At 35.2% G+C, this 21224-nt stretch overlaps 1 protein-coding gene across 1 annotated transcript in view; it reads left to right on the top strand.

Moving 5' to 3' along the window:
* Positions 1–21224, top strand: part of LOC137831122 (callose synthase 7-like) — a 34940-nt gene that overhangs the window by 10073 nt on the left and 3643 nt on the right. The window contains exons 13-36 of the mRNA XM_068638664.1: positions 2589–2717; positions 2845–2962; positions 3080–3411; positions 3554–3606; positions 8968–9028; positions 14465–14549; positions 14643–14692; positions 14800–14886; positions 15530–15634; positions 15744–15838; positions 15928–16009; positions 16103–16266; positions 16364–16487; positions 16590–16684; positions 16775–16871; positions 16961–17112; positions 18146–18255; positions 18340–18450; positions 18539–18607; positions 18704–18890; positions 18984–19095; positions 20490–20612; positions 20700–20818; positions 20936–21019. Of these exons, the coding sequence (XP_068494765.1) occupies positions 2589–2717; positions 2845–2962; positions 3080–3411; positions 3554–3606; positions 8968–9028; positions 14465–14549; positions 14643–14692; positions 14800–14886; positions 15530–15634; positions 15744–15838; positions 15928–16009; positions 16103–16266; positions 16364–16487; positions 16590–16684; positions 16775–16871; positions 16961–17112; positions 18146–18255; positions 18340–18450; positions 18539–18607; positions 18704–18890; positions 18984–19095; positions 20490–20612; positions 20700–20818; positions 20936–21019 (2744 nt within the window). The remainder of the gene's footprint in view (positions 1–2588; positions 2718–2844; positions 2963–3079; positions 3412–3553; positions 3607–8967; positions 9029–14464; positions 14550–14642; positions 14693–14799; positions 14887–15529; positions 15635–15743; positions 15839–15927; positions 16010–16102; positions 16267–16363; positions 16488–16589; positions 16685–16774; positions 16872–16960; positions 17113–18145; positions 18256–18339; positions 18451–18538; positions 18608–18703; positions 18891–18983; positions 19096–20489; positions 20613–20699; positions 20819–20935; positions 21020–21224) is intronic.

Here is a 21224-nt window from a genome sequence, read left to right on the forward strand (position 1 = left end):
CTGTAGACACAAATTGGGATATAGGATACTTGGCACAAGATCTTTTTTCTTTTCTCAAGGCAATAGGTAAATCATTTAGGTTAGGTTCAAAAGCAGTATTTAAGATGTCCTCAAGAGTCTCACAGGTATGAGTTCTTACCTCCGGTTCGGACAATTGAAGTTGATGTTCGACCAAGACGGGTTCTTGTTGCCTTTGCTGATATTGCTTGCTAAAATATTTTTCCTCATTATTCTTCTCTGTTAATGATGTTGGTGCAGGGTCTTTGTCATCCTCCCTAAGAATGAAATTCTACAACAAAGGAAAAGGTGGCAATTCAAGATTTTCAACTTCTTGAATACTCTCCCCTGAAGCTGAGAACTAGAAAAGAAAGACTCTGTTTCATGAAAGGTGACATCCTTGGAAATATAGACTTTACGACTTTGAGGGTGATAATATTTGTACCCCTTTTTGTTGGGGGCATAACCGATGAAGACACATTTGATGGTGCGAGGATCTAACTTACCCCGATAAGGACTATGAACATGGACAAAAGCAGGACAACTAAAGACACGATTCTGAAGACTAGTCAACACAGGAATAGAAGGATAAAATGTGGTCATAAGCTGAATAGGAGTAACACCCTCTAAAACCCGAAAGGGTAATCTATTAATCAAATAAGTGGCAGTCAGGACTGCTTCCCCCAGTAAGATCTAGGAACAGACGTTTGGAAAAGTAAAGCTCTAGTAACCTCAAAAAGATGACGATTTTTCCTTTCAGCAACCTCATTTTGTTTAGGAGTGTCCACACAAGTTAATTCATGAACAACTCCATTTTCCTAAAGGAACTTGGAAAGGTTTTGGTTCAAATATTCTCTTCCATTGTCGGAACACAATCTCTTAATTGGACTTTCAAATTGTATTTGAATCATTTTTGTAAAACTTTACAAACAGGTGAAAAACTTCAGACTTATCTTTCATGAGGAATATCCAGGTAACGCAAGTACAATCATCAATAAATGAAACAAACCATTTTGCACCCGAGATATTAGGAATAGGTGAAGGTCCCCATACATCTGAATGAATAAGATCAAAAGGAATGAAAAGACTCAGCAAACACTTTTGTAAATAAAACAGGAAATAAGGACTTTAGGGTATTAAAGGGAGGATGACCAAGACGTCTGTGTTGAAGCCATATCTGAGAGGATGACCAAGATTCACGACCTTGTTGAAGATAAGAAGTGTGTGCCTATAGTCTTGCACACTTTTTATTTTCTTCATGCTGTAAATAATATAACCTGCCCTACTATTTAGCAATTCCAATAGTCTTCCCAGTGGCAAGATCCTGAAAAACACAATGGGAAGGAAAAAATACTACTGCATAATTTAAATCTTGGGTAACCTTTTGAATAGACAAGAGGTTATTGGATAGTTTGGGAACATGAAGCACATTTTTTAAAGGAAATGAAGGTTGAAGGTAAATATTACCACGACCAGTAACGGGGGTATTTGAACCATTAGCAACAATAATATATTGGTTACCAGATGAAGCAGTGTAGGTTGAAAAAGAAGAGGAATGAGGTGTCATATGATCAGTAGCACCAGAGTCTATAATCCAGATATTTTCAGTACTAAAAGCATTAAAGGATAAGAGACTAGAACTCTTACCACTCATAATGAAGGAACAATAGCTAGATGTCTTACTAAGGGAGTCCATGAGACCTCAAAACCAACTAAAATTTGGTCCTGTTCATAAAAAAAAAGTCACCGAAAATTTTTTCCGGCGATCGGCGGCGGTGGAAGGTCGTCAATGGAGAAAAGATAAGGAAAAAAAAGTTGCAGCAATTAAGGCTACTATAAAAAAATATTGTAGAAGCAGATTCTCCCAGATCAGGAGCTCTGATACCATATTACGAAGTGGACTTTAAGCCTAACTCAACCCCATAAAATCGACTCATGGGGTGAGGTTTGCACCCACTTATATACAATGAAATATTCTTATCTCTAGTCGATGTGGGGTCTCCAACACAACCCCCTCACGCCGAGAGTGACAGCTCGTGCGTGGGACAACATATTATGGGTGGTCCGATAACGGCCCGATAGCGGGTGCCACGATAGGCCCAACGAACACTCGCTAGGATAGACTTTTAAATGGCTCTGATACCAAGTTGCAAGAAATAGATGAAATGTATTTCTGGTGTATTTGATAAATGTGATTACAGTCTCTATTTATAGACTGTTTTACAACCTAATTAAGTAAACAAATAATAGGTAATGAAAGCCAGAAATAATGGGTGTTTAAAGCTGTACAAATCAAATAAAATAAAATCTCTAACAAATCTGTCCTAATAAATATAGAATGGAATCTGCACTTAATTACAGCATAATTCTCCTGATTATGCAACAATTTGTGTATTGATTTTTGTACTTGTTCTACTTCTTTTTCCTTGCCCTAGAGTGTTCAATAGACATTAATTGCAGCCTACTTGTATTTACTTCCACACTAATAAAATTGCTGCATTGATTATAAGCAACTTTATACTCACCTGGTTAGATGAACTTGCATTTCTTTTTGAAAGACATCTTAATTAATGTACAAATTTTAATGACAGCGTCGTAGCCAAGCCAACACTGGAGTTGGTAAGAGGAAGCCCAAAACAAATTTTGTTGAAGTTCGTACATTTTTGCATCTGTATAGGAGTTTTGATCGAATGTGGATATTCTTTATATTGGCTTTACAGGTAATTGTAGTACTTGGACTTGTAGAATGTTCTTTATGTTGACTTTAACTAAATTTCCAGAGATATGGTTACGTTTTTAAACTTCACCATGCAAAATTTATTTCAAATATGGAAGTATTTGTTTCAGGCAATGATTATCATAGGATGGAGTTCCTTGGGACCTGTTGGGGTGTTTTTTGACGAAGATGTCTTCAGAAATGTTATGACTATATTCATTACATACGCTTTTCTCAATTTTCTTCAAGGTACTTTATTCCTGTGTTATGACTTTATTAATGTTGAATGACTATATTCTTAATGTTGTTTTAATTGGAATTACTGGTATCATTTATTAAGTTTTATCTCATATCTTTTATCTGCAGTAACTCTTGATATTATTCTGACATGGAATGCATTGAAGAACATGAAATTTACTCAGTTGCTTCGATATTTTTTGAAATTTGTGGTAGCAGCTGTTTGGGTTGTTGTTTTGCCAATCTGTTATTCCAGTTCACTAGTGAATCCATCAGGGCTTATCAAATTTGTCACTAGTTGGGCTGGGGATTGGGGGCCTCAGTCCCTCTATACCTATGTTGTTGTATTATATATGTGTCCGAACATAGTGGGTACAATACTCTTTTTCATTCCTCCTCTGCGGAGAAAATTGGAGCGCTCAAATATGCGAATCCTTACCATTTTGATGTGGTGGGCTCAGGTCAGCAACATATTCATTTATTTGTTTATTTTTTTGTGGAAATACCTAACAGATGCTTCATGTATTTATATTTTCATTTCTTTATATTTTCTAATTGAAATATGGTTTTGGTGTGCTTTGTCTAACTTTGACTATGCTGCAGCCAAAATTGTATGTAGGAAGAGGCATGCATGAGAACATGTTCTCACTGCTAAAGTGAGTGAGAATTTCTTATCATTTTCCTTTTTGAATCCAGTTATTTTTGTGGGATGGAGGGGGGAGGATTTCAAGGTAATTAAGGAAAGAAATAATAGGTAATGAAAGCAAGAAATAATTAAAGCTATACAAATCAAGTCAAATCACTAAAAGATATCAAATTTATCATAATAAATAGAGAATGAAATTTGCACTTAATTACGGAATAATTATCTCCTAATTATGCAACACTCCCGCTTAAGTTGGTGAATGTATATCTATCATTCCCAGCTTGCAAGTAAGATCTTTGAATTGTGGGAAGTCTCTTAGTAAACATATCTGCCAATTAGAGTCTTGAAGGGATGTACTCGGTGGCTATAAGACTATTATCCGACTTCTCCTTAATGAAATGTCGATCTATCTCTACGTGCTTTGTTCGGTCATCTTGAAATGGATTGTGTGCAATATTGATGACGAACATATTATCACACGCCAAACCCATAGCAACTTCATGTTTTATTTTGAGGTCATCGAGTATGATCTTCATCCATAATAGTTCACAAACCCCTTGAGCCATGGCTCTAAATTCTTCTTCTGCACTTGATCTTGCAACTACATTTTGTTTCTTGCTCCTCCATGTCACCAGATTTCCACCCAGGAACATGCAATAGCCTGTGGTAGATCTCCTATCAGCAATTGATCCTGCATAGTCAACATCAGTATATATTTTCATGAATAAGTTTTTTCCTTTTCTGAATAGCAATTCTTTCCCTGGAGTGGCTTTTAAGTACGGAATAATTCTATTTACTGCTTGCAAGTTTCTTTCTCTTGGATCATGCATGAACTGGCTAACCACACTAACTGCATAAGTTATGTCTGGCCTAGTGTGTGATAGATAAATGAGTTTTCCCACAACAAGTCTTTGATATTGTGTCTTCTCCACCTTTGGATTTTCCTCATCATTCCTAATCTTATGATTTTGCTGTATTGGAACTTCAGTGGTTTTACAACCCAACATAGTTTCTTTGAGGAGATAAAGGATGTATTTCCATTGAGAAATAAAGATGCCTTGTCTAGAGTAAGCAACCTCTATCCTAAGGAAGTACTTCAGTTTCCCAAGATCCTTCGTCAATTGAGCAGTCACTCTCAACCTCAAAGTTTGTTTTTCAATCTCATCATGACCTGTAATAATCATATCATCTATATAGACCATAAGTAGTGTAAGTTTACCATTCTGAGAATGTTTTATAAACAGAGTATGGTCAATTTGGCTTTGCCGGTAGCCCAAAGATACCATAGCTTGAGTAAACCTTCCAAACCAAGCACGAGGTGATTGTTTAAGACCATATAGGGCTTTTTTAAGTCTGCACACCTTATTCCCTTCATTAATAGCACCATAACCAGGTGGAATCCCCATGTATTTCTTCCTCCGAGCTTCCATGCAAGAAGTCATTTTTAACATCAAATTTATGCATCTCCCAAACAAAGTGCGCTTCCAGGGAGAGAATAATCTTGATTGTATTCATTTTTATCACTGGATCAAAAGTCTCCTCATAATCGATCTCGTAGGTTTGAGTATACCCTTTTTCAAACAACCTTGCCTTATACCGATCCAGTGTGCCATCTGACTAATACTTACTGTATATCACCCTACAACCCACTACCTTCTTATCTTTTGGTCCTTTCTAATGCACTCATTTCTTCATTCATGGCTCGAATCCAGTTCTTATCTTTTATGGCTTCTTGTACTGATATAGAGATTCTGATAAAATTAATAGCTGAAAGAAAACTCTGGTGCTGCATAGAAAGTTTTTCTGTAGACACAAATTGGGATATGGGATATTTGACACATCTTTTTTCTCTTCTCTAGGCAATTGGTAAATCATCTAGGTTAGGTTCAAAAACAGGATTTAAGGTGTACTCAAGAGTCTCACGAGTATAAGTTCTTACCTCCGGTTTGGACAATTGAAGTTTCTATTCAACCAGGACGGGTTCTTGTTGCCTTCGCTGATATTGTTTCCCAAAATATTTGTCCTCATTATTCTTCTCTGGTAATGATGTTGGTGCAGGGTCTTTATCATTTTGCTAAGAATGAAATCCTCCAACAAAGGAAAAGTTGACAACTCAAGGATCTCAGCTTCTTGAATACTCTCCCCCATGAAGTTGAGAACTAGGAAAGAAGGACTCTGTTTCATGAAAGGTGACATCCTTGGAAACATAAATTTTACGACTTTAAGGGTGATAACATTTGTTCCTCTTTTTTGTTGGAGGCATAACCAATGAAGACACATTTGATGTCCCGAGGGTCTTACCCCGATAAGGACTATGAACATGGACAAAAACAGGACAACCAAAGACACGACTATGAAGACTAGTCATAATGGGAATAAAAATGATAGAATATGGTCATAAGCTGAACAGGGCTAACACCCTCTAGAACCCGAGAGGGTAATCTATTGATCTAATAAGTGGTAGTCATGATTGTTTTCCCCTAATAAGATTTAGGAACATACGTTTGGAAAAGTAAAACTCTAGTAACCTCAAGGAGATGACGATTTTTCCTTTCAGCAAACCTCATTTTGTTGAGGAGTGTCCACACAAGTTAATTCATGAACAACTCCATTTTCCTTAAGGAACTTGGAAAGGTGTTGGTTCACATATTCCTCTTCCATTATCAGAACGCAATCTCTTAATTGGACTTTCAAATTGTGTTTGAACCATTCGGTAAAATTTACAAACAAGTGAAAAACTTCAGACTTATCTTTCATGAGGAATATCTAGGTGACCCAAGTTCAATAATCAATAAATGAAACAAACCATTTTTCACCCGAGATATTACAAATAGGTGAAGATCCTCATACATCTGAATGAATACGATCAAAAGGTTTAGAACTTCTATTATTATTCGGAAGAAAAGTTGTTCTATGGTGTTTAACAAACTGACAAACATCACAATGAAAAGACTCAACTGATAATTTTGTAATAAAGTATGAAATAAGGACTTTAGGGTACTAAAAGGAGAATGACCAAGACGTCTGTGTTGAAGTCATATCTGAGAGGATGACCAAGATTCAGTACCTTGCTGAATATTAGAAGTGTGTACCTGCAGTCTAGCACACTTTTTATTTTATTCCTGCTGTATATAACCTGCCTTGCTCTTTAGCAATTCCTATCGTCCTCCCTATGGCAAGATCCTGGAAAACACAATGGGAATGAAAACATATCACTGTACAATTTAAATATTGGGTAATTTTATGAGTAGACAAGAGGTTATTAAATAGTTTGGGAATGTGAAGAACATTTTTCAAAGGAAAGGAAGGTTGAAGGTGGATGTTACCACAACTAGTAATGGGGTATTGGAACCATTAGCAACAGTAATATGTTGGTTACAAGATAAGGCATTGTAGAATGAAAAATAAGAGGAATGCGATGTCATATGATTAATAGCACCAAAGTCTATAATCCAGATATTCTCAGTACTAGAAGCATTAAAGGATAAGAACCTAGAACTCTTACCACTCATGATTAAAGAACAAGAGCTAGTCTTACTAAGAGAGTTCATGAGAGCTCGTAAATGTTGCAACTCTTCTTTGTTAAAAGTTGGGACCTTCTCTGCTATTTGAGGGAAAGGTAGGCTCGCCACACTTTCAAAGTCAGATGATGCTTGATTAGCATGCCTTTGTATGGTATCTTTGAATCCTCTGGTGCGTTCCAAGACCTTCTCCTTTCCATGAAGTTTGAAGCACCTTTCCTTAGTACGACCCGTCTTCTTACAATAGTTGCACCAACGATCATCACGATTAGCCTTTGTGGGAGGCTTTCCCAATGAAGAGAATGGACCTCTTATAGGGCCCTTGCTAGTAGCCAGAGCTGAATGATCAACAGAGTTTCCAACAGCCAGAGCTAAACTATCAACAAAGTGGCCCCCATCCAACATTACTGACCTCCGAGTTTCTTTCCCTCGTACAATGTGAAAAACTTTTGAGAGAGAAGGGAGTTTTTCCTTACCCAAAATCTAAAGCCGAATTGCATAAAATTCAAAGTTCAATCCAAAAAGAAATTTAAATATTCACACCCTTTCAAGGAATTGTTCTAGTGTGAGTCATTTGTGCACTTCATTTTCAAATTTTGATATTGTTCTAATTCGATCCATAAACTATTCAACATACCATAGTAGTTTGTTATTGAAAGGCTCCCTTGGCTGGTGTTGAAGATCTTGTTTTCTATCTCGTAACATGCTACAATATCCTTTTTCATAGAGTATCTCCAACAAAGATTTTCCCAAATCTCCTTAGCAGTGGAGAAGAACATACAATTTTGGCTAATCTCTGGTGTCATAGAATTCCATAACCAAGTCATGATAAGAGAGTCTTCATCGTCCCAGTCTTCATACTTAGGATCGGAATTGGATGGAGGGTTCCCTTTTAGGTGATTTAATTTCTTCTTTCCCTTTGTAGGTAGTTGCTTCCATTAAGACGATAGTTGCTTTGCAACACCTGCAGATCATTGGAGCTAAGAGGGGTTGTATTTTAAGCCGACATCGGTAAGAGTTGACAACAATAAGACAAAACCGGTTCGGCTTTGCAGATTAGAAAAAGACTGGTGGTGGTCCTGTTTGGAAAAAAATTGCTGGAAAATTTTTCTGACAGCAGTGGTCAACTGCGATGGTTGGCGGCCGACGGTGGTAGTCAACGACACAAAGTGGTGGTCAACGGAAAAAAAACAAAAAAGTTGCAGCAATGAAGGTTGTCCAGAAAAATAATTGCATTGCAGCAATGAAAGTTGCTCCGAAGAAAAAGAAAAGATTACAGAAGCAATAGTCCCCCAGATTAAGAGCTCTGATACCAAGTTGAAAGAAATAAATGAAATGTATTTCTGAGATGTGTTTACAAATGTGATTACAGTCTCAATTTATAGACCGTTTACCTAATTAAGGAAAGAAATAATAGGTAATTAGAGTTATACAAATCAAATCAAATCACTCAAAGATATCAAATCTGTCCTAATAAATAGAGAATGAAATCGACACTTAATTACGGAATAATTATCTCTTAATTATGCAATAGAAAATAATATTTTTCTCTTCCTTAAAGCTTTTTCAAGAAGCTAAGAACAAAGATTTTTTTACCCCAAAAATATTCAAACATGCACGTACTTTCCTAGTTAAAGACATACTGATTAATATATCTATCAACTTCCTTTTAGGGTTTTCGTCATATGTTTTACAAGACTATTTTGGCCCATATAGAGACAATAGTTTTTTTTCCCTTCAAATTTGATCAGACTAATGATTGGGTATTTAATTAAATCATAATATTTGCTGCTTGTATTATTAAGTATCTTTTCATATTTTATGACTTTAAATATATTTTGTTATGGTAGGTACACCCTCTTCTGGATCATGCTGCTGATTAGCAAGTTAGCATTCAGCTACTATGTAGAGGTATTATTTATGAAATTGATTTTTTATTTAAATTTCTTCTAATTTGCATGGCTTGTTGACAATAAAACACATGTAAGTGATAAAAAACATGCCTTGAATTCCAAGAGTGATTAAAATCTTCAATGACTAACTTGCTTTCTCTGTCAAAATATCCTTTCAAATTGCACTGAAATAAGGTAAATTTTGGTTTTGATTCCTAAACCTTGTATGACTTTTAGTCCCTGTAAATTTTTTTTTGAAGTTTTGGTACTTGTTATTTTATTTTGGTCCGTATTAAATATCTATTTTTTAATTTTAGTCCTTATAATATCTTGTTAGTTTTGAATTAGTCTCTTGAAAATATTTGAGGGACTAAAAGCAAATAATCTACATATAACAAGAACTAAATCATAAAAATAGATATTTAAAAGGACTAAAATAAAATAACAAGGACCAAAATAAAAAACAGTTACAGGCACCCCCGATGTTAAGAATTGTTTTTGTAAAGATATAAAAAAGTACAACTATACTTCAAGAACAAAAAAACATATTTAAGCCTTCATGTTATTTTGAGTGTTAGAATATCTACAAAATATTTTAGAGGACAAATATTATGAGTAATAGATTACTATAAAAAGGGTTGTTAGTGCATTGTCTTATGTATCACATCACTTGAACTAACAAGAGGACTGAAAGATAGTGTATTCAACCTACACTGTTGGACTTTTATTTATGTATATATATCATATACAAAGAAAAGGCAAGGCATTTGCCTAAAACACTAACCCTAAAGTTGGGTACACAAGAAAAAAAAAATAACATTACATTTCAACACTCCCCATCAAGTTGGAATATATAGATCATATGCACCAAGCTTGGACCATATAAATTGAATCCTAGGTCCTCTTAGAGATTTAGCTAGAATGGTTGCAAGTTGTTCGTTAGAGTTGACAAACTCAGTAATAAGATCCTTGGACAACAGTCTCTCCCTAATAAAATGACAATCAATCTCTATATGTTTGGTTCTCTCCTGAAGTACCGGATTGGAGGTAATATGAAGAGTTGTTTGGTTGTCACAATACAACTTCATCTACTAATTTCAACTCTTGAAGGAATTGTTTAATCGACACAAGTTCACATGTAGCTAGGGCCATAGATCGATATTCAACTTCTGCATTTGATCAAGCAACAACACTTTGTTTCTTAATTTTCCAAGATACAAGGTTCCCTCCAAGGAATACACGGTATCCTATGGTTGATCTCCTATCAATGGGACAACCAGCCTAATCTACGTCTTTATACCCCTAGACATGAGTACTTCCCTTGTTCTCATACAACAATTCTTATCTTGGGTTCCCTTATACATATTTGAGAATGCTAATCACAACGTTCTAGTGATCAATGTGGGGGTTTTGCATAAATTGACTTATAACTCCCACTAGATAAGAAAAGTCAAGTCTTGTTATAGTAAGATAAATGAGTTTTCCAACCAACCTTATATCTCTCTTGGTTTGAGAAAAGTCACCTTGGTCTCTCAGTAACTTTTCATTTGAATCCATAGGACTATCAATGGACTTGCAATTTTTCATGCCGGTCTCCTTCAAAATATCAAGAACATATTTTCTTTGTGAAATGATGACACATTCTTTTGATTGTGCTACTTCAATACCAAGAAAAAATTTTAGATAGCCCAGATCTGGTCCAAAAGTGGCTAAATAAATGCTTTTTTAATTGTGCAATTCTAGTGATATCATCTTTAGTAATAACAATATCACCAATATAGAATAAACACATTTCCCAGAAGAAGTATGACAATAAAACACTAAATGACATGCCTCGCTTCGTGTCAATCGAAAAGTTTGCACAATATGACTAAATTTACCGAACCAAACTCGAGGTGATTGCTTTAAGCCATATAAAGACGGATGTAATTTACAAACTAAAGCAAACTCTCCTTGAAAAACAAATCGAAGAGGTTGCTTCATTTAAATCTCCTTCTCTAGATCACCATGAAGAAATGCATTCTTAATGTCAAGCTATTCAAGAGGTCAGTGGTGAATGACAACTATAGCAAGAAAAGCATAAATAGTGTTGATCTTAGCCACAAGAGAAAAAGTATCACAATAGTCGAGATCATAAATTTGAGTATATCCGTTAGCTACTAGACGAACTTTGAAATGATCTACTTTACCCGTAGAACCTACCCTAACAACATAAACTCATCTACAACCCACAGGCTTCTTACCAAGAGGAAAAGGTACAAGCTCCCAAGTATCAATCTATTCAAGTGTATGCATTTCATCAATCATGGTTTGTCGCCATCCAAGGTGACCAAGTGCCTCATGAACATTGTTAGGAAAAATAATGGTGGACAAGAAGAAAACAACTAAGGAATATGAAGGGGAGAAATGATGATAACTTAAAAAATTATAAACATGATATGGATTACGAGTAGATTGAATACGTTTTCTAAGAGTAATAGGCCAAGCATGGTCAGAGTTAGGAGAATGTGATGAGGATAAAGGATCCATAGTATGAGAATCTGGTGGTGGAGGATGAGTCAAAAATAGGTATCTTTAGGTAAGGATGAAGGAGTGATTTATGCCCGACTGGTATGTAAGAAAAGGTGGTAGAACTTGGGCGACCCAAACGATCATCCAAAAGTTTAGGGGTTGGAGTTTCTAAACAAGACACTGAGGGACTTGGTTTTAGATAATAAAGACATATGACACATGTCCTTCTCCAATAAGATGACTCGTACCATGTTTTTTGTATAACAAAGAAATTAGCAGTAAAGGTCACAAAACAGTTTGAAGAACGAGTCAATTGACTCTAAGAAATTAAATTGTAAGGACAATGAAGAATGAACAAGACAAAATATAAATTTAGAGAAGGAGAAAAAGAAACTTGGCAAACTCCTTGAGATGCCACTTTGGATCCATTGGCAAATGTAACAAGATAGGATATTTTGGTAAAAAAGGGAGGATAATGAAGAAATGTTACCAGAGATATGGTTTGAGGCACCTGAATCAAGAATCCATGGACTATGAACCTCCACAAATTGAGAAATGTATGTCGTTGACACACTTGGCATTGAAGAGTATTAAGAAGTGGACTTTAAGCCTAACTAAACTTCATAAAACCGATTTATAAGGTAAGGTTTGCACCCACTTATAAACTATGAAATGTCCTAATCTCTAGTTGATGTGGGATCTCCAACATACCCCCTCACACCTAGAGTGTCAACTCGAGTGTGGGACTATATAATGGGTGGTCCGATAGCGACCTGATAGTGGGTGACCTGATAAGCCCAACAAACTCTCATTAGGATTGACTCTAAATAACTATGATACTATATTAAGAAGTGGATTTTAAGCCTAACTTAACCTCACCTTAGAAGCCGGTTTTATGAGGTTGAGTTAGGCTTTAAGTCCACTTCTTAATAGCACGGATTTGATCACCAACTAGAATTGGATCACGAACATGAACACAATCTAAATATAAGCTTCTCAAAATAAAAAGCCATATAATATCTATCAAGTTTCTTGTTGAGTTTCTCTTATAAGTTTTCCCCTAGCAATCTTTTAACTTCTTCTACTACAGTGCTAGCCTTTGTCAAATGTGAGACAATATCATGGTTGGTCTATTTAAGAGAAGTTACTCTTTGAGTTGCATCAAAGAGACGTTGAATTTCGTTAGAAAAAAATTCTTGTGCATTCTTCCAAAAGGATAAACATGTTTTGAAGGACTTGAGCATCTCTAAAACACCAGGCTCAACTGACTGCCATAAAACAACACATAGTTGGAAATTAATCTTTTGCCACTAGGGTTTGTTTGTCTCAGGAATAGACATGAGTTTTGTTTCTTAGTGGTCATACCAAGACGAATAATTCTTCCAATTAAGCCTTGCACTTGTAATGGTCGGAGTAGCCAAGAAGAAAGGACCATAACCTAGTGAAGCCAATTCAGATAGAAAGAACAATGACCAAACTTGAGGCAGGGAAGAAAAACCATAAAAACCATGAGAGTGCATGTGCCCTAGCATATAGGCACATCAAAACAGGGAAAGGAAGTAAAAAATAAAGACAAAAGATTTTGACGAGTCAGACAGAGGTGTCACTGAGAGATATCGATGACGTGAAGGTAGCGTGTGGAGGACATGTGCCACAAAAGGATTGCATGTAGATCAACAATCAAGGGTGCATGGCTGATTAATTGGTCACACGACCACCAAGGTTGGATCGTGCTCCTTGATGCACACCTAACACTAAGTTTTTTTAACTGAGAGGAATACATATAGAAGAAAAAATAATAATAAGAAAAAGAACATTACATTTCAACAACATTTAAATAAACCATATAAACTGCATGTTATGTATTAAGAAGTGAGTTTCAGCCTAACTCATCATTACAAAATCGGCTTGTAAGGTGAGGATTGTTTCAACTTATATACTGTAAATTGACATTCCCTTCAGTTGATGTGGGATCTTCAACACCCCTATCACGTCGAGACATGTACATCTTGTGTGTGAGTCTAGATATTCGTGGGTGGTCTGATAGCGGCTCGATAGTCGCTATGTTCTCCAGGTATTTTTTACTTGAGCAATCGTCGCACTCATTGAGTGTTCTTTGCTCTCCAAAATTCGTTGTGTTATTTGACCTCTAACACGACCTTGTAATTAAAAAATATACTTCTCTAGAAACCACTATGCTACTCCTGCACCAAATTTATGCGTGAAACCTTGTCATTATTGACTTTGCTAGCTCCAACAACCAATTGACTGACAAATTCACTATGTCTCTCAAGGGGTCTCATGTTGATAACATTTGTAACAAGCTTAACTCATCATACATATTGTCCAGCTTGAGGGGGGATACTAAAAATATGATTTGATTATATTAAATAAGGAAATATATGACTCTTGCGTGTACAAAACACACAACTACAAGCAATCCTTTCAAGATGGTTTCAGAAACTATCATAGATCCATTAAAAAGGCCACTCACCATGTTATATACATACCAAATCCTATAGTGCAAGATGTGCGAGGGTGTATTGGGAAAAACTCAGGTCAACTAGAGATAGTGGCAAAATACACTATATAATGGAGGTAATCTTCATCTTACAAGCCAGTTTTTTAAGATTGAGTTTGGCTTAAATAATTTCCAAACCATGTAATTATGTTAATCGGGAAACTTTTTCATTACATTAATGATACAACATCTCATGCCTCTCCTTTTTCTCATTTTCTCTTCAATTATAAATTTGTGCAAAATTTAAAAAGATAATGAACTCAATTCCCAGTAAATGAACTACCAAATTCTTGCAATCATGTTTCATGTATTTTCTTTTTTCCTCTTTATGTACATGTCATGATTGTACAAAACTCATCAAATATTTTAAATTGTAATTCATTAAATTTGTTTCTCTTTCGTACTAAATTTATCTTTTCACAGATATTGCCCCTTATTGGACCCACAAAATTAATCATGGGGATGTCCATCAATAACTACCAGTGGCATGAGTTCTTTCCAGAAAATGGTAAACATTTTATGTCCTTTTCACATCTACCTATCTTTGCTACTTATTCTGTCAGCATAACTAGCTTCAACTCACATTCTGTAACCACTACAGAAACTCACAATATATGTATCGTCATTGCAATATGGGCTCCAATTATCCTGGTAAGTATAGTAGGAAAGGAATTTTGGAATATCGAACTTCATTTTATTCCATTATTCTTCCTTAACATTTGTACATTAATTCATTCCATTTTTATATGTTTTTATAGGTTTATTTTATGGATACACAAATATGGTATGCTATTTATGCCACTCTGTTTGGTGGCATTATTGGAGCCTTCAGCCATTTGGGAGAGGTTAGTGGCATGTTTATTGCAACATTTTATATTTGACCTTTGTAATCCCCCCTTCTTAGTTGAGTTCTTATTTAATCCCACAAGAAAATAATTGCGTTATTTGATACTGAGCTGTCTTATAAAATACATTTGTTCATGATTTCTTTTTCTTTAATTGAACATTTTGCTTGGTATACATATACCTTTAAATTTGGTGATGTGGACATGTCAGATACTGATATATGTTATGCTGCTGCTTCTGTACCAAAGCATGAATGCCTTGTCTTCAAACGACTTGCATTTTTTCTTTGGATAACAAAAGGATCATTATCTTAACTTGATTATAATGATTCTATATAAATTTGATTGCAGATATACTTTTTATAATTTTTTCAAGATATTAAAGACAAACAATAAGTGGATGGTGATGGAAAACCAATATAAATATCGTATTATATATTTAAGAAAAATAAAGAAGTCAAGATAAATCAATAAAATATACACAATTTATAATTATTATATTTCAATATATAGTGTACTTGTATCCTAAGTTTTAAATTTTGGTATGTATTGTATCTTATTTTAGCTAGTGCTTGTACCCATACCCATGCAACATAGTTTTTTTTTTCTTGGTAATTTTCTCCTAATATTTTCCATCTCTTAGATAAGGACGCTTGGAATGCTCCGGTCCAGATTTCAGTCTGTTCCAGTAGCTTTCAGCCAGCGCTTTTGGACAGGAAGAGACAGAAAGACTAAGCAGGAGGAATCGGTACTGCAGTTCATGTTTTAAAATTTAGTATTTATGTACTATGAAACTATATAACTACATAAAAGCTGAATAAGTATCTGATGTCTTGTGAATGAATTTCCGGTGCCAGGATGAGACCTATGAACGGAATAATATTGCATACTTCTCTCAAGTTTGGAATGAGTTTATAAATTCTATGAGAGAGGAAGACCTCATCAGTAACAGGTCCGAACTACTGGCCTGATACATTTTGCATTGCATGCCTGGTCCCGAATTTCAAGCTTCTGATTATATTTTTAACTCTAATTGTCCAGGGATAGAGATTTGCTTCTTGTCCCATACACTGCAAGTTACGTTTCTGTAATTCAGTGGCCTCCATTCTTGCTTGCTAGTAAGGTGTGTCATATGAGTGGTTCCCATGGCCAGAAGTTTATTATGAATGAATGAACGTGTCTTTTGCTTCTTTCCTAATTTTTTTCAATGTGATAGATTCCTATTGCTGTTGACATGGCAAAAGATTATAAGAAGGAGACTGATGATGATTTGTTCAGAAAGATAAAGAGTGATGGGTATATGTATTCAGCAGTTGTTGAATGCTATGAGACTCTCAGGGAGATCATATTGCACCTTCTGCTAGAAGAAGAAGATAAGCTGTAAGAGAGAAATACTTGTATAGCCTCTGTTCTCCCATTTAATTTTCTTCTTAATGGAATCCTCATGAGTATTGGGTTTCTTCCATCTACGGGACAGGGTTGTGAGCAGTATATGTGATAAAGTAGAACAGTGTATACGTGAGGAAACATTTGTCAAGGAATTCAATATGACTGGCTTACCTTCACTCAGTGAGAAATTAGAGAAATTCTTAACTCTACTGGTAGGTTTTCCCAATCATGCTACCTTTTTTTCTCAGTATACTTCAGTTCCTTCTTGTAAGACTTATTCCGGATTTATAAATATTATTTTTACCCATTGGCAGCGATCTGAAGACGGCAAACTTGAATCCCAAATAGTCAATGTCCTGCAAGATATTGTAGAAATTATCATACAGGATGTCATGGTTGATGGCCATTTGTATGTTTGAAACAGTGTCTGGAACTTTGGTTTAAGATTTTTTTTTCTTAAACGCTATAGTAAGTATTGATTTGGTTATTCCTTCTCCAGGTTTTTGCAAACACCTCAGCAATATCATTTAGAGAGAGGCCAGAGGTTTGTCAACGTTGACACTTCTTTTACACACAATAGAGCAGTGATGGAGAAGGTAGTCTTGACAATTATAATTTAGTGAACTTATTACATTTTTCCTTTTGAATGTGTTGTTGCTTACAAGTTTCTGTTTTCTCTCTGTAGGTTATTAGGCTTCATTTGCTTTTAACAGTCAAGGAATCAGCCATAAATGTTCCCCAAAATATAGAAGCCCGCCGTCGTATTACATTCTTTGCAAATTCCTTATTTATGAACATGCCAAAGGCTCCCAAAGTTCGGGACATGTTGTCCTTCAGGTCAGTCATTGTGATAGGCTAATTATATATTGAAAGGAAAGAGAAAAAATAGAACTGAGTATTGATTAAATTTAAGGACAAACTCATGAATGGTTTTACATGACCCACCGCCTCAAACAAGAGTGCTTTGAGCTTAAAGCATGGACAAACTGTTAGGACAGAACCTCCTATTAAGGTCCATGAAAGGAGAATAAGGGAGAGAGAAATATAGCTATTTGATTTAATTCAAGTAGCTGAAGAGTTTGTTAGTGTTTTTGTGGTTGTTATGTTAGGAAGCTGCGTATATATGTGTTTGCAGGTTCTGGGGGCAGGGTAGGCAGAAAAAGATTGTGTTGATAGTAGGAGGTTTTCGACCCTCGAAGTGCCAGTGTTGTATGTGTAAATTGTCTGTACATTGCAAGTGTTATACAGAGAAGTTTTTTTTTTCCTTTTGGGAGTTTCTATCTTACGTTTCTGATTCAGTTTCTATAATAAACACTTTGGTATACTCTATTTTGTGTTGAAATGATGGATGAATTGTTGTGTGCACAATGTCTACTAAACCAATTTTCTGACTGGCTCGAAAGAGAAGAATGATTTAGATACTAATCAGATGTCCATTTTCATTACCATTTCTCTTTATTGTTTCTTTTCAAATCAAGATAAAAAAAAGCTATTGCATCACTGTACAGGTTATAATCCTAACTAGGTTAGCACTACATGTTGACACCTCATTTATTGTGGTTGCATCGAAGTATCTACATGTTGACTTCCCCAAATATGGATGATTGTTTACTTTTGCTGAGAGAATTATTGGGAGAAGTTTGTGCTTAAACCTAACCACATTCTCTGTTATTTATTGGTTGTTTTACCATTAATTACAGTGTACTAAGGTGACAAACTAACTCATATCTGCAATTGATCATTCTAACATAAAACCTAAATACACTTCACAGCATATTCGAATAATGCTAAACTTTTAGATTAGTGTTAATATCCTAACAATTTTCCTTCATACTACTGTGATATGTAACTTATATAAATATTGCTTCAGTGTTCTGACACCCTATTTCAAAGAAGATGTTCTATATTCTGATGAAGAACTCAATAAGGAAAATGAAGATGGGATATCAATTTTATTCTACCTAACCAAGATATATCCCGGTGAGTATTTTTATATGCTTACTTTTATTTCTGTTTCTCTTGTATATGTGAACTCATTTACTGACTGAAACTAATGTACTGTAGATGAATGGGCCAATTTCCATGAACGACTAAAAAGTGAAGATTCTGAAGAAGAAAAGGAGGAGTTAATGCGCCAGTGGGCATCTTACAGAGGGCAGACACTCTATCGAACAGGTCTTGGTTGTAATGAACAGTATTTTCATTGCTAGATTTTAATATTCATTCCAATTTAAATGTTGTTTTTCAACTTTGTTTTTGTTAGTGAGAGGAATGATGTACTATTGGCATGCTTTGATCCTTCAGTGCTTCATAGAATCTGCAGGAGACAATGGTTATTTCTCTATTTGCATACTGTGTTCAAGTTAAAATTCTGAGATACGCATAAGCCTTTCATTTATAGATGAAATACACGTCTTTTCTCATGCAGCTCTCTCTGAAGGCTACCGGACAATGTATTCTTATGACACAAATAAGAAGCTTCTCGAAGAAGCACAAGCTATGGCCGATTTAAAGTTCACCTATGTTGTTTCTTGTCAAGTGTATGGTTCTCAGAAGAAGTCCAAAAATCCTAGAGACAGAAGCTGCTATAATAACATTCTCAATCTGATGTTAACGTGAGTCAATACAAGCAGTTGCTGAACTTTATTAGTTCTTGTATTTGTAAAACAACAATGGGTTTGAATGGAAAAATGGAACATTCCATGCAGGAATACAGCCCTTCGTGTTGCTTACATAGATGAAACAGAAGAGACAAAGGATGGAAAATCTCAGAAAGTTTATTACTCTGTTCTTGTGAAGGGAGGGGACAAGTATGATGAGGTATGGACAAAACATCCTTGTTTCATGATTTATTGCGAGCTGTGTTTTTTCCATATTTAATGGAATTTAATTTCTATTGTCAGTGCATAGACTATTACTAAATTAAAGTTTTGTTTTGTACATTGTTCTTTTAAAACATACCTATCACTCACTATAAAGGAAAGAATAGTGTGAAATCTGATGACTGTTTAATTTTTCTTTGCATAAGTGAAGAGTCAAAATTATCTTGGGTCTCATTTTTTTCACTTTTGCATTTGGTGTGGTTGCCATCTATGGAAGTTTATTGATTGAATAATCTAGCATTAACTTGTGGATGTTGGATTGAGCGCTTACAAAACGCTTACCGATTACTCAATCCAACAATTGATATCCAAGTCATAGTCATGAGTTCGATTCCAAATAGACAAATGCTGAGAGGAGATTGTTGTAAGTAGCATTAATTGAGGAAATTGATGAGGGAAATATTGTTGCTAGTGGCATCAATTGTTTCATAGTGTAGGCTAAGCGAACCAAGTTACACTCGAATTGTAATGCTTAGGCTGTTACACTCGAATTGTAATGCTTAGGCTGTTACGCTCTTAAGTAGAAAAAGTTGCACCCTGACTAATACTTTTTGGCCTAATGATTAGCGCTCAATCCAATAGTGGAAAGACAATTAATGCATCTAACATGTGACAAACCACGTGCTGGTGTGATTTTTTAGTTTGATTGGTAGATTAGAGGATCCTGAAATGGTTGGAGGCAATGGGTAGAATGCGTTTGCTCATTGCTGGCAATGGGAAAAGCTGTCGTAAATCTCCTGGGTTTATCTCTTCCAAGCTTTGGAATCTTGATTTTAGAATTGTATGAAAATATCGTATTATATCTTAAGATTATCCTCTAAGATTAATTTTACCGAATTCTCATTATCTCTTAGGATTGATTCCTATATTTTCCTATCTTATCATGATTCGTTTTCCTAATTACTTAAGGTCATAATTAGTGTAAGTAAAGGTTAGCCTCTAGTTTTTATGAACATAGCAGCACATCAGTACTTTGTAATGCGTCTAATTTAGTATCAGTTCTTTCATTCTTCTTTATTTCTCTTCTATCCTCTATAAATAAAACCACATATTTTAAAAGTTTTATTCAAATGTATGGAGAATGGAATTCTTGAATTGTTGAAAATAAAAGATTGAAAGTAGACAGAAATTCAACTAAAAGGATGTTATGTGCTATTATTTGCATGGTATAAAGTATAAACTGAGGAGGTTTTCTATTGTGTGTTACTGTTGTGCCTAACTATATGATGAAATAGTTTGAATCGTGCACATCTTGCTCAATTCATGTTAAGTTGGTTTGCCGTTATGAATAGCCTTACATTTAGTTCAAATTATTCTGTATTGCATTACTAGGAAATTTATCGCATCAAGCTACCTGGTCCTCCAACAGAAATTGGGGAAGGGAAACCTGAAAACCAAAATCATGCCATTATATTTACTCGTGGAGAAGCCTTGCAGACCATAGACATGAATCAGGTAACTTTTCCATGGACTTCAATTTAATACAAATTAAGTGGCACTTTCTGTATTCAATGCTCCTAATTCATTGTTTCTTCTGTTAAGGATAACTACTATGAAGAAGCTTTCAAAATGCGAAATGTATTGGAAGAATTCCGAAAAAGACGTACTGGGAGACGGAAACCCACCATATTGGGTATAAGGGAACATATATTTACTGGAAGGTATGCATTAAGTTTTGTTTGAATTATCTTTTTCATGATCAAGAAAATATATACTTCTATATCTTCAAACTTGAATTGGCACAAGTTATATATGCTTATGTGTTTCTTATTCTGCAGTGTTTCTTCACTTGCTTGGTTTATGTCAAACCAGGAGACAAGTTTTGTCACCATTGGCCAAAGAATTTTGGCAAATCCATTAAGGTTAGTCTCAATTTTTTTGTCCTGTGATACTGACTGTATGTATAATAATCCCCTGGGATTTTCATATTGTTTTCACACTTTTTGTACCTTTTACCTTATTCTCTATTTTGTTTCCTCCGTTTAGTTAATGTACAAGAAAGGGTTCGATTTATTATTTATCTACTTTCCCACCTAAAATCCCTTTAGGCTTGAAACATGAACAGAG

The sequence above is a fragment of the Phaseolus vulgaris genome, chromosome 6 (genome assembly GCF_000499845.2).
Source record: "Phaseolus vulgaris cultivar G19833 chromosome 6, P. vulgaris v2.0, whole genome shotgun sequence".
NCBI lineage: Eukaryota > Viridiplantae > Streptophyta > Magnoliopsida > Fabales > Fabaceae > Phaseolus > Phaseolus vulgaris.